General features: G+C 44.5%; 1 protein-coding gene across 1 annotated transcript in view; it reads left to right on the forward strand.

Annotated features, from left to right (window-relative positions):
• The first annotated feature begins 4,096 nt into the window (after positions 1-4,096).
• The window catches only part of ATP6V0A4 (ATPase H+ transporting V0 subunit a4), a 45,672-nt gene continuing 36,364 nt past the window's right edge, over positions 4,097-13,404 (forward strand). Inside the window, exons 1-3 of the mRNA XM_024211586.1 lie at positions 4,097-4,213; positions 6,870-6,948; positions 10,488-10,582. Of these exons, the coding sequence (XP_024067354.1) occupies positions 4,097-4,213; positions 6,870-6,948; positions 10,488-10,582 (291 nt within the window). The remainder of the gene's footprint in view (positions 4,214-6,869; positions 6,949-10,487; positions 10,583-13,404) is intronic.

Here is a 13,404-nt window from a genome sequence, read left to right on the forward strand (position 1 = left end):
CGGTGGGCAGGAGGCGCTGGGTGGAGGGAGAAGTTCTCATAGGGGGGCTGCCAGTGGCCGCCGCTCACCTCCTCACCCCCACAGCCCGACCGACCACCGCTCTCCTCCTCGCTGCCCGCCCGCCTGCCGCTTGCCTCCCCGTTTGCTTCCTCACCCCATTCGCCCACCTGCCTCACCTCCCCGCCCGCCTCCTCACAATTTTATCCAAGTGTGGGGCCCCCCAAAGTGCGGCGCCCAGGGCGGTCGCCCCAATTCGCCGTACCCAAGGGATGGCTCTGCCCCCAGCTAACTTGAGCAGAGCCAGCACATCTGTCTACCTGCACTGGGAAGGATTCTCCCAGCTGCAGCGTAGAAGTACCCTTAGTCCACAGCCCTGAGCAAGGGGTAATGCATAAGTTTCCCCACCCCAGGAGAGACCCTAGAAAGGACCGTCCCTCTGAGACCCCATTCCCTCCCTGCTTCCCCTCTGCTCGGCATGTTGAGGAGTAAAGGACTTCAAGTCTCTGGGGCTCACAGTGTAGTAGCTTTCATGAGTACTAAAGTTCACTTTAATAATACAGTTTTCAAAAGGAAAAAAATCATGTGGTTAAATCCTGACTCCCTTGAAATCAATGGGAGTTTTGCCATTGACTTCACTGGAGCCAGGATTTCACTGAGTCTTTTTTCTTTAGCATTTGAGGGGAAGGAATATAAAGCATCCATTTCCCATCACACAAACCAATAAAAATAAAGGTCCATGAAATCAGCATTCATGATCACTAACATAATACTCCTGATAGAACCTCTTTTTGGGGTGTGAACATTCCACATTAACCTCATACTAATGTTTGGCTGGAAGAAAGTCATAAATCTCTCCTTGTACCTATTTGATCTCCAGTATTGTATCTTTGCCTTAAAGCTGATAAAAAGAGATGTGTGAGAAACAGCTTGAAAGTTTTCTCTGTTTCCTGGGGATTGCTATTTCTTTAACCAATGTTTGAATGAGCTTTCATTGGTTTATACTTCTCAGAGTACAGCACGTTACAAAAGTTCATTTTCGTTTGAGAGCACCTTGGAGGTGCAAGGAGGCATGGCCAATTTGTTATTAATCACAACACTCTGCATGCTGACAAAACAGCCAACTCTTGTCACAGATCTGACATGAAAAATTTAGAATGAGCCAGACAGCTCCTGATCCATTTCACTCTGTGATTGTTTTAGGACAAAAAGGGTCTCTCTTCTCTGGTCTAGACCAGTTCAGCCCTTAAAAGAACTAGTTTCTAAAGATATGTTAAAGAAAGAAAAGTTTACTTCAGTCCTTCATTTGCTGCTCAGTAGAGTTGGAAGTAGTTCCAGAATTCTTCAAGCTCCATAAAGAGCAGGTGATCAAGGTAAGAACAGGCATTCATATTACCTAACACAAGAATTCTAGCTAGCTAAGCCAAAATGCAACATTTTCATTGTTGTAGAACCACCATTAGAATTAAGACTTGATCGGCCGTTCTCCTCCCAGCCCCGCTAAGGAAGCAGCCTACATAAAGTTTTTTAGTCATTGACCTGATGACACACATTAATATTCTTTTTAAATCAACAACTAACTCTTACAACTATATCTAAATGTGTGTACATTCTAACTATAACTTAGGAGATCACAAATGGAGTAACTGTGGATGATTGTTTAGCTATCCCTTTGTGAAACTGAAGAATTTTGAGGAAGAGAAAACTGACAGCAACTCAGATTGGGACTATATTCCATATTAATTAAATAGTGACTAAAGTAAATGAGAAACTTCTACTATGCTCATTAGAGCTGGGCAGGAAATAATTTTCCAGTCTGAAATCTTGAAAATTTTCACAAATCAAAAATCTGCTTTAAAAAAAAAAAACATCCTCACTTTGGATTGGGTCAATCAAAACGTTTCATTTTGAAAAAATGTTAATTTGAGAACTGATTTCAATCTTGACTTTTTTTTAACCTTTAAAGTATATAAATTACCTACAATTTCAAAATGAAAGATGGAAATTTTGGTTCATAAATGTTGAAATGAGCTGTTTCAACAAATTTGAAACTTTTCTTTTCAAATGGGGAGATTTGTTGAAACTGAACAATTTAGGTTTTGATGATCTGTATTTTCTGATGGAAAAAATGTTTTATTGTGAAATTCCCAACCAGCTGTATTGCTCGCATCCTATCTCAGCCATGTGAAACTGACAAACGATATATATATATTTTTAGCAAGTTATTAATTATCAAATGTTCTGTTTTTCTATACCTTAAACTACTGAGTGAACAGGTACAGTGAGTGATGCAATGAAAGCTCAGAGGAAAAAGGATGTGCATTGACACTGTATACGAATCATTAACTTCATTGGATCTCCATAAATCAGGCCATTTAACACATTTTGTAAAACTCATCTATTATTTTTAGGGTGTTTTTTTTAATGTCTTTGGTGCTTTAAATAAGAGGTGATTTGAACACCTGCAGACCTACTAGGAATAAGCATTGCAAGATTGGGCTGAAAAAGAGAGCAGGTTAGGCATGGAAATAATGTATTCAAGTGCATGTTTCTTCTGGCCAAGTGATTGCTATGTTTGTGCATTGAAATTAGCTGATTACATGCATGAATGATCAGTGACATGATTATCTGCAGTTTGCATGTGCAGTTACCTAATGTAAATAGTGATAATAGCATGCACAAAGCAAATGAAAAATTGCATATACATTTTGCCTATGTCATCACATGTGCCTTATTTTGAAAATAGGCCCTTTGTGAAAGCAAGCAAGCAAGAAAGCATTTTGTAAAACCAAATATTAGTATGAAACATTCTAAGAAATGTTGATTTAAATTTAAATGAAAATAGATTTCCCTTTTATGATGTAAATAGTCCCTTGCTGTGTTTGCAATTGTGTTAGGAGTGAAACTGACACGAAACAGATCAGTCTCCCTTACCTATCTATATTCAAGATGAGTTTAATGGAACAAGATGTCAGGCCTGTTGGCTCATCACTTTTGTGGACAATACTGTGAATTTCAGTTTCAGCATCCAAACATGCTAATCACCCACGTTTGGGTGATCTGAAGTGTCTGGATCCTATGCTGGGCACAGGGAGAGGAGGAGAGGGCAGGATTCACTCACCTGTTTGATGTAGAAGACCTGCAAGACTCACCTCCCATGACAAGCAAGCACCCCTCCCCACCCCACAGCTAAATTTCCACCCTGCCATGATGATGACTCTGCGGGAGACATGGCTACTGCCCTCAAGAGAGGAAGAAACACTGTTGTGTTTGTTGTGCTGCAGCACTTCTTCCTCCCCTGCAGGTTGTGCTGCGTAGAGAGCCCTCTCCGTGCTGCTCTCCTCCCCAGGCCCACTCCTCACGCAGCTAGCGGGAGGAGGAGAACTGGAGGGTACTGTGAGGAGACAGAGGATTAAAGGTGGGAGAGGTGGACCGGGCTCCCTTTCTGGATTCTCTCTCCCTGATTTTCTCTCTGGAGAGTTGTGAGGTGTAAATAGGGAGAAGCAAACTAGATGCCTAAAATTCATCCAGTCTCCCTAATGCCTTAGTAACTCGGACAAAGACCATATATTTTTATATACAGGGGTACTGACCTTTGGCTGCATTCTGCCCCCTTTTATGCCACAGGAGGGCCATGAAAGTGATGGGGGAAGCAGTTGGATCCTCACTATAAAGGGGAGGGGGGTTTCTCCTGCTGTCATAACAGTCCTACACCCCTTGCCCCCAAGCTGAGGGCTGTGTCTGGGTGGGCAGGAGGGTGCATGGCTGAATGACTCTTTGTTCTGGCTGCAGAATGGCCTGGAGGTAGCTGTGGAAAGCGGCTCCAAACAAATTAACTTGATTAAAAAGAATGAATCGCAATTAATCGCAGTTTCTTGCCATTAATCACGATTAATTTTTTTAATCGTTTGACAGCCTTAATGGTTACCGAAGGTGCAGATGGTTTTCTGGGTGCCCAGCAATTAGCTTTCATTGTATTGGCTTAACAAGCCAGCATTTATACAGCCCTTTACATTTTAAGGTTTCTCACAAGGCAAACGAGGCAGCGCCGCCACCTTAATTCTCCCATCAACACTGGTGCAGAACAAGAGCGAGCGAGATGGCGTCGATGTTCCGGAGTGAGGAGATGTGTCTGACGCAGCTGTTTCTCCAGGTGGAGGCTGCCTATTGCTGTGTTGCAGAGCTTGGCGAGCTGGGCCTGGTCCAGTTCAGAGATGTAAGTAGTTACGAGAGGCTCTCGGGTAGGAATGTTGGGATCTCAGCTATTAAAGGGCCACTATAAATGTGGTTGGGTCCTAAAAGATGGACCTGCTGGGACAGTGCATTAATCTGGAAGGCAGGGGCACTGCAGCAATGTGTATAGTGGGGGTGCTGAGAATCAAACTGTAAACCCCGTCTATAATGGAAACCACTTCAAGCCAGGGGGTGCGGCAGATCCCCCTGCATCTCTAGTTCCAGCACCTATGCTGGAAGGGCTTGGCATAAAGACTGTAAATACCTGCCTTGCTCTAGAAAGGAAGGATGGCCTTGGGGTTAAGGCAGTGGACTGGGAGATGTGGGTTCAATTCCCAGCTCTGCCATAGACTGCCTGCAGGACTTTGGGCCAGTTGCTTATTTTCACTGTACCTCAGTTCCCCATCTGTAAAATGGGGATAAAAATATTTCCATTTGTCTGTCTTGTCTATTTAGATTGTCAACTTGTGGAGGCAGCGACAGTCTGTGTATATACAGAGCACATTGGGACTCTGATCTTACTTGGGCCTCTAGGCACTACTCGAATACAAATACAGTAGAACCTCAGAGTTACGAACACCTCGGGAATAGAGATTGTTCATAACTCTGAACAAAACATTGTGGTTTTTCTTTCAAAAGTTTACACCTGAACATTGACTTAATTCAGCTTTGAAACTTTACTGTGCAAAAGAAAAATGCTGCTTTTCCCCTTTTTTTTAGTAGTTTACATTTAACATACTGGTAGTACTGTACTGTATTTGCCTTTTTTTTTTGGTCTCTGCTGCTGCCTGATTGCTTACTCCGGTTCCAAATGAGGTATGTGGTTGACTGGTCAGTTCGTAACTTTGGTGTTCGTAACTCTGAGGTTCTGCTGTAACAATAATTACTCTGAGTTTACTGTTACACATAATACTCTTCCTTTCATTGACTTTCCAGTTGGAACCCATGTCATGGCAGGACAATCGTTTGATTGGATTACCTGATCAGTGTCACCGTCTGAAAATTGAAAGCAAAGGTTTATTTAAATGTCTGTTTAAGGCCAGATACGTATGGTAAACAGCCACACTCTGAATTATCTACAATAAAGGGGGTTTCTTCTGAGAGAATTATAGTATCTTGTAAGGGGAGGCATTTGGAATTGCTGGAGTCCAAGGGTGTCTACTACCCTTCAATGCAGTCTGTGGCCACCCTCACCCATAACTTAATATGGAGATACGATCCATAGAGATTACATCCAAAGAGCTCTATCATAACCAGAGCAGAGACATCTTGGCTCCAGATAGAGCATTGCTTGCTGGGAATTGTAGTCTCTATAGTAAAGATGAGCAAGGATGCAATATCTCCATGTGATGCCAATTATGCGTGATTGAAGTATATGCCCAGTGTGGTGCTTCTGCAAAAATCTAAACCCATCAAGGAAGATGCTGCTCCTCCAGTTCATCAGCTAAATCTGAGCCTGATGCCAGAAGTTAGATTCAGCTAAGAAAATATGAACCATTTCTCTGCATGCCAATTAGACATCATTTGCATATCCTTAAAGTCAATCCCTCTCACCCACCTAAATCATATGGTTACCCCTGGTGGTTTTCCAAAGTGGGTATCTACAAGAACGTTGTTATAGGAGAGCAAAAACTGCAGCATGAGATTTATCTGTACAAGGAAGAAATATGAAGCATTTATACATGCTTGAAACAGATTTATTGGTAACTGCCAGTAGTGAATGGCATAGCGACTGAAATCTCCTTGGTGAATTAGCAGACCAAAAGGGTCTGCTATGGGACATGGAAAATCCATGAGTATTTTTTCTGCAGTGGTGCTGTTGGTAGCAATGGTGGAAACTGTACTGCAGACAGGGGCAGTAGTTAATGTCTTTCACCAGTGAAGCTGCATCAGTGCAGATAAATATTTAGTAATTTGCTTAGTGTAAACAAGATATATGGAATGTGCCTCACAAAATTACACCCCAAATAGTTTCATCTGTGACATTGGCATGTACATCCCCAAACAGAGGTTTGGTTATTTAAAGAAATGAGAGGAAAGAGGATTCAGAGTTTTGTTCAGGAGAATATCAAGTCTCCCATTGCTAGGACACCAGTTCATACCTAAGTGAGGTCAGCAGTGGTGGAGAATAATTGCCTGTTCAGTGGCACTGGTGACACGAGATCAGGGATCTTGGTTCAATTCCTCAGCGGCAAGTGGCCCATTGCACTGTAGGGAAGAACTCTCCTTTGTCAGGATAATGGGCAGGCTGTCTTGAGTGAATCACTGGCTGAATTCTGTGGTCCCTGTTATGCAGGAGGTCAGACCAGATGGTCCCAATGGTACCTTCTGGCCTTAAAAGCTATAAAATCCAAGAAGCCTTTTCTACCCCAGCTCAGACCTTTGACAGTCAGAGAAGCCATGACAGAATGGGCCAAGGATACCAGTCAAGGTTGAGGCACAGTGATTGTCTGAAGTTTTGTATTCCCGTTGTTTGTGTGGTGCCTGTTGTGTGGCTAGGAGGCTACAAGGTTCAGTAATATGCAAAGGCAGCATCTTTCACCAATGCTAATATACAGTTAAACTAAAAGTCACCCAATTGGCAATCTACATTCAACCCCTGGTTTGTTTGGTTTTTTGTTTTGTTTTTTAATTTCTAGTTGAATGTGAAGGTGAACAGCTTCCAGAGAAAGTTTGTGAATGAAGTCAGAAGATGTGAATCCTTGGAGAGGATACTCCGTAAGTAGATGTTTGTACAATGCTACTGGCTCTAGAACAATCGTAATCTAGTATTTCAAAAAACAAAGTGTTCTAACTAGCAAAATTGAATGGAATTTGTTATAAAGATGGCAAAGATTTCATTAGAAAGTCTTTGTACTTTTCATCTGAAGGCATTGATGTGTTTGCATGCACCAATTAAGTGCCACTATACTACTGGGGGGAGGACGGACGGCGACGGGAGTATATGTATCACACCTATTTTGCATATGGGTAAAGTCAGGAGAAGAGAGGTTAAGTGTCCTGCATAAAATCACATAACAAGTGGGCTGGAAATGGAACCCAGGGTCCTGACTCCTAGTCCTGTGTTCTAACCATTAGAACATACTTCCTGCAGCAAAGCACACTGTCCTAGCGAGAGATTTCTTTAAAAAGCCTGCAGGCAACAAAAATGGGTTTTTTTTAAGCTGTTTTTTCTTAAAGTCATCATTTTTATGGGGCTTGCTAGGAAATGGTATCGATTGAAGTGTCCATAGGATCCTTAAAATTTCTACTTTTGTACTGTGTGAGGGGGAAATAATTACACTCAGTTAGCATTTATAGTGCTAATCACCCATTGATCCCCACACACCTTGCAAAGGTGGGTAAGCACTATTCTCCGCATTTTACAGGTGGCTATATTGAGGGCCAGAGAGGTTAAATTTCATGTCCAGTGTCTCACAGTGGGTCAGTGGCACAGCTGGGGATAGACCGTAGGTCTCCTACCTTCCAGCCTGCAGCCCTATTCCTTTTGGAAGAGGGCCCTGGATACTTAAGACAAGTGCTGCTTGCTGGGGAGAGGAGGGTGAAAGCTGTTGTTGGCTGGGGATAGTTTTTCAGTTGGTGTTAGTTGTAAGTGTGGCACATAAACAGGGACAGGACAGTATAGGGAACGTGCGTTAGGGCTTGCTGTTCCTTTGAGCTATTTAAGTCAGCGGAACTGAAGGCATTCAGCACATTGCAGGGTCCGGATTTTGAAGGGCGTGCAAACAAAAAGTCAGTGGCCAAGGATATAGGGCTAGATTCACAAAAAGACACAGCTACCCTAACTGCTATTTTAGGCGCCTAAATCCCAGAATCAGGCCCCACGAGGATTCACAAACCCCTGGTCAGCTGCCACTGAACGCTCCAGGCAATGAAACTCATTTGGTGCCTACATTTTTGCATTAGAAGTTACCTCTGCCCCTGTGTTTCTGTCTCTGAGCACGCACACTGCTGTCTCGCTCTAGACATCCAGATGCCCAAGCCCCAGTGTGATTCGTGAACTGGGGGAAGATCAGCCTTCCTCCACCCAACTCACCTGTGGGGCCCAATCTGGTAAGCAGGCCCAGAGCTCACCTACCAGATTGGGCCCCTGCAGGTGAACTCTCACAAAACAACTGGAGGGGTTGGGAGGAGGAGCTCCCTCATAACTTTTAGCCCAGTGGCTAGGTTGGTCACCTGGAATGTGGGAGACCCCTGGTTCAAGTCTCGCTCCAGCTGAAAGGAGATGGTATTTGAACAGGGATCTGCCATCTTTCAGGTGAGTGCTCTAACCGCTGGGCTATGGGATAGTTTGATATGGGGGTCCCTCCGTTTCTCCTGTTGAAGCTGTTCCACTTGGCCCCTAGCACCAACAGAGAATTCCAAGAGAGGGTGTCACCTCCCTCCAGCTTGGATTTAGGTGGTGAACTCTCTGAGAGGGGTGGGGCAAGGACACACCCCTTGCTTTGGCATCTCCCATTGGCTTGCTCAGGCGAGGAGCTGCCTAGCATGCCAGCTTTTGTGAATCCCATTCTCAGGTGCCTGTCTCATTCATTGTCCAGGAGCATGGGCACCAAACCCAGGCTTTGTGATATCAAAGCAAGGAGGTGCAAGGTTCAAGGTGTCTAAATAAATCTATTGTATGAAATGAAACACAGGAAAAATGTAGGCTGGATAGCAGGGAACATTTGCTACAAGTGGGATCTCGTCTATTGCAGTATATTCTCCTGACGTACTCCTGGGGGAATTCTGCATTACTACACATGCACATAATTAATGAGCCCTGCAGATTTCTAATTTTTTGTGCAGAAAAAAGCTTCTGCCAAAATGTTGTTGCAGTTCCACCTTTTGCACACCAGAGGGCGCTGTGGCAATAGAGTAAAGCTGCAGCTCCCCAGCATTGTGGAAAGAAGAGAGAGAGCTGCCTTCTTCACAGAGGGCTAGGTCAGGAGACAGGCTATGGGGAGAGAGACAGCGCGGGGTGCTGGGGGGTCAGACAGGGGTTCATAAGGGCTAGTGGGGGAGGACAGACTGGGACAGGGGCTGAATGGGAGTGGAGGTGCAGGGCCACATGGGGACAGGGGGAGGGAGTGCAGAGCTACATAGGGACATGGGAGTGGCTGGGTGGGGGCACAGAAACACATGGAGACAGGAGTAGCAGAGCTACATAGGGACAGGGGGTGGCTCAGTGGAGGCACAGAGACACATGGGGAGGGGGTACAGGGACAGAGGGTGGCTGGGTGGGGGCACAGAGACATATGGGGATGGGGGGAGGGGGTACAGGGAGACATAAGGACAGGGGAGTGGCTGAGCGAGAGCACAGAGACACATGAGGACGGGCAGATATGCCTGACTGAATGGGAGAGGATAGGGGTCAGGCAGGGTCTGCATGGGGGAAGATCCCTAACAATCCTCCCCCCCTCCAAAAAAACCCCTGTTCCATACTTTTCCCACCCATACACAACAACCCTACAAGTTCACACCCAGGCTCCTTCCCAGCAATGTACTTCCCTCTCCCTCAGTGTCTCCGTTACCTCTGACTCCCCCAAACCTTTGCACTACTTCTGAGGGGTGCGGGAAATATGGTTCTGTACTGTAGTTTAAATGAATTATTACTCAGAGTTCTGTATTAATATGCCTAGTAAGGAATCTATTTGTCAAAAACCATTTCCTTAATCTTTTTTGTGGTCTGTATTGTTACAGACTTACTTGCTGGTAGGTATTTTGAAATAAATGACCAAAAATAATTGAAACTGGTGTGATTATATTGTGTTATTTTGACAAATAAAATATGCAGAATTTTGTGGAATTTTGAAATATTGTACGCAGAATTTTTAATTTTTTGGCGCAGAATTCCACCAGGAGTACTGAGGGAGGTTGGAGTAGCCCCATCCCTTGAGGATTTGAAACTGTTCTGGAGAAACCTCTGGATATTATATTGTAAGGAACAGCAGGCTGGAGAGCAGGCACAATGAACTAATGATCATTTTCCACTGCCATGTCTATGATTAGGTTAGCTTCGTACTACAGTCACGATTCCCAGGTGTATACAATTATCTCCTCTGGAGAAGGAGCAGCTTCCTTGCTGCTGAGGGAAGCTCCAGGGAGCCAGATTCTTGGGTGTCGAAGAGTTCCACAAATATTTGGTGAAACTCCTAGAATAAGTGTCGAATGACATTTGAATACTGTGATCATGTGTCATGATGTCCCATTTGGGTCACCACCGCAGGCCCTGTCAGTGACCCCAGGGAAAGCCTAACAGTGCCTTTTCCTTGCAGGCTTTCTGGAAAGTGAAATGGAAAATGAGATTGTGATCTTCAAACCTGAAAAGTATCCTGAGACCCCCCTGCCTCGAGAAATGATTGATTTGGAGGTACAAAATTCTACCCTGCCTCGGGGGCATATGGAAAAAGATTGGGCAGGGGAGGAGTGAAATTACATATAAACCCACATATTTAACATATCAGGAAAACCATGTGGGTCTCAGAAGTGGAGGAAAGTGACTCACCAGTGGCAAATTCTCATGAAAAAAACAATGAGGAGTACTTGTGGCACCTTAGAGACTAATAAATTCATTTGGGCATAAGCTTTCGTGCGCTAAAACCCACTTCATCGGATGCATGCAATGGAAAAAAACAGTAGGCAGGTATATATACACAGTACATGAAAAGATGGGAGGGCAACTCCCATCTTTTCATGTATTGTGTACAGTAACGCCTCACTTAACGTTGTAGTTATGTTCCTGAAAAATGCGAAATGATGTTAAGCGAATCCAATTTCCCCATAAGAATTAATGTAAGTAGCGGGGCTTAGGTTCCAGGGAAATTTTCTTCGCCAGATAAAAGACAATATTATATATATATATACACACACACACAAACAGTATAAGTTTTAAACAAACAATACTGTACATAACAATGATGATTGTGAAGCTTGGTTGAGATGGTGAAATCAGAAGGTGGAAGAGGGTGGGTTATTTCCCAGGGAATGCCTTACTGCTAAATGATGAACTAGCAATTGGCTGAGCCCTCAAGGGTTAACCTGTTGTTGTTAATGTAGCCTCACACACTACAAGGCAACACGAATGGAGGGAGGGGAGACAGCCTGGCAGACAGAGGCACACACCATGTGTGTGTGAGAGAGATGCACATTGCCCCTTTAAGTACGCTGATCCCACTCTAAGTACATTGCCTTTTTAAATAGACCAGCAAGTTGAGAGGGCAGCTGCTGCCAGGAAGCTCTCTCCGTCCTGAGCCCTGTCATGTGTGTCTCCCCCCCCCGCCCCCACTCTATGGAAGATGGGGTAAGTGGGGTGGAGGAGCAGGGAGAAGGGGGACACCCTGGCATTAGCCTCCCTCTTCCCCCCCCCACACAGCAAGCAGGAGGCTCCCGGAAGTAGCTCCAAGGCAGAGGGCAGGAGCAGCACAGGGCAGTGGGGGGACGGACAGCTGAACTGCTGGCAATTGGTAGCCTGCTGGGCGTCTGCCTCACAGAGGACTTAGGGGAGCGGGGAGCTGATAGGGGGGCTGCCGGTCCACCCTGGTTCCAAGCCCCCACCAGCTAGCTGCAACGGGCTGCTTTTCCTGCAAGCAGTGGACAAAGCAAGCGGCTGTCAAACGAGCATTGCGCAACTTTAAACGAGCATGTTCCCTAACTGATCAGCAATGAAACAACGTTAACCGGGACGACTTTAAGTGAGGAGTTACTGTATATATACCTGCCTACTGTTTTTTTCCACTCCATGCATCCGATGAAGTGGGTTTTAGCCCATGAAAGCTTATGCCCAAATAAATTTGTTAGTCTCTAAGGTGCCACAAGTACTCCTCGTTGTTTTTGCTGATACAGACTAACCCGGCTACCACGCTGAAAATGCTCATGGGTTAGCCATGTTATTCTGTAGTTGTGGCACAACCCTGTGTAGTAGATTAATAATACTGTATTTATATATCACTTCCCAGACATAGATTGGAGTGCTTTAGTACAAAGGGGAGTTTGCATAATGATCCCCATTGTTACAGGGGGGAAACTTAGGAACAGAGAGGTTAAATAACTTGCCCTCTCACATATCCAGTTAGCGGCAGAAAATCAGACTCCTGACTTCCAGTCATGTATTTTCTCCACAGAGTTGATCAGAGACAGAATTTATTTATTCCAAGCCTCCTGGTGTACTGGAAGGGTCTTCTGAGGTTTAATCCACTTGCTCTTCTTTTTTAAAATGTTTTGTGTCTATAGACTTCCCCTTTTATACCATTTGTTCCCTACCCTGTTTTGACTGCCAGCCAGGTTAGTAGAAGCCTTTACCAGAACACCAGGGCTGTTTGCACTGACGTGAAAGCTGGTGCTGTAACCACTACATTCAGGGCTGGATTATTTCTTCTTGAAGAGCTGACAGCTAGGTTGAAACATCTGACTGTTTTAGCACATTGATTACAGCTGGGATTTTCAAAGATCCTAAGGGAGACAGGCAGTTCTTTTAGACCCCTTTGAAAATCCCAGCAAAGGCCTATTCATGACCTATTCCCAGTCATGAAAACCCCCATGGTTTCATAGGAAAGAATAGCCTTTTGCCATGTTACTTTTGCCTGTGGAGATTAGCAATGATGATTGGAGGAAACCTGATTTGTTGAACATTGGTAATTGGATATCTCAAAGATTTAGATCCTATTCTGCAAGGGTGCCATGAGCCCTCTATCCCCATTGAAGTCTGTTGTGAAATCTGGGAGTTGAGGTTGTTCTGAACCTCGGAGGTTGCATTCAGCACCTTGCTGGTTTGGGCTATGATGTGTCCTAAAAGAACCCGTTGACTCAGGAGCACAGAGTTTGTCTGCTTTTAGTCCAACTGGAAATGAATTTTACAAACTGATTGGTTTTAATCAAGATTGACTGTCACTGTTTGTCTGAGACGAGACCATGATCTATCTTCACGTAGAATGATGGTCTGCTGGCTTGCCTAATTTAGTGCCTAAATATAACTTTGAGTCACTGCATGTAACAGAGAGGGTGGCAGGGGGAAGGTCAAGGGTTTGATAGCTGTGTGCATATACCTAAACAGCCGATGCATATTTTAAAATGTTCATTGCACAATCATACGTGTCTGCCCATATTATTTTACAGTCCTTTTGACAGGGATGTGGCAGCCTGTAAAAGGATAACTGGGCCTGTCTTGCATCTTTCCTGTTTTGTTTTGGTTGTAAA

Source organism: Terrapene carolina, unplaced genomic scaffold (assembly GCF_002925995.2).
Source record: "Terrapene carolina triunguis isolate 2854851 unplaced genomic scaffold, T_m_triunguis-2.0 Scaffold247, whole genome shotgun sequence".
Lineage (NCBI taxonomy): Eukaryota > Metazoa > Chordata > Testudines > Emydidae > Terrapene > Terrapene triunguis.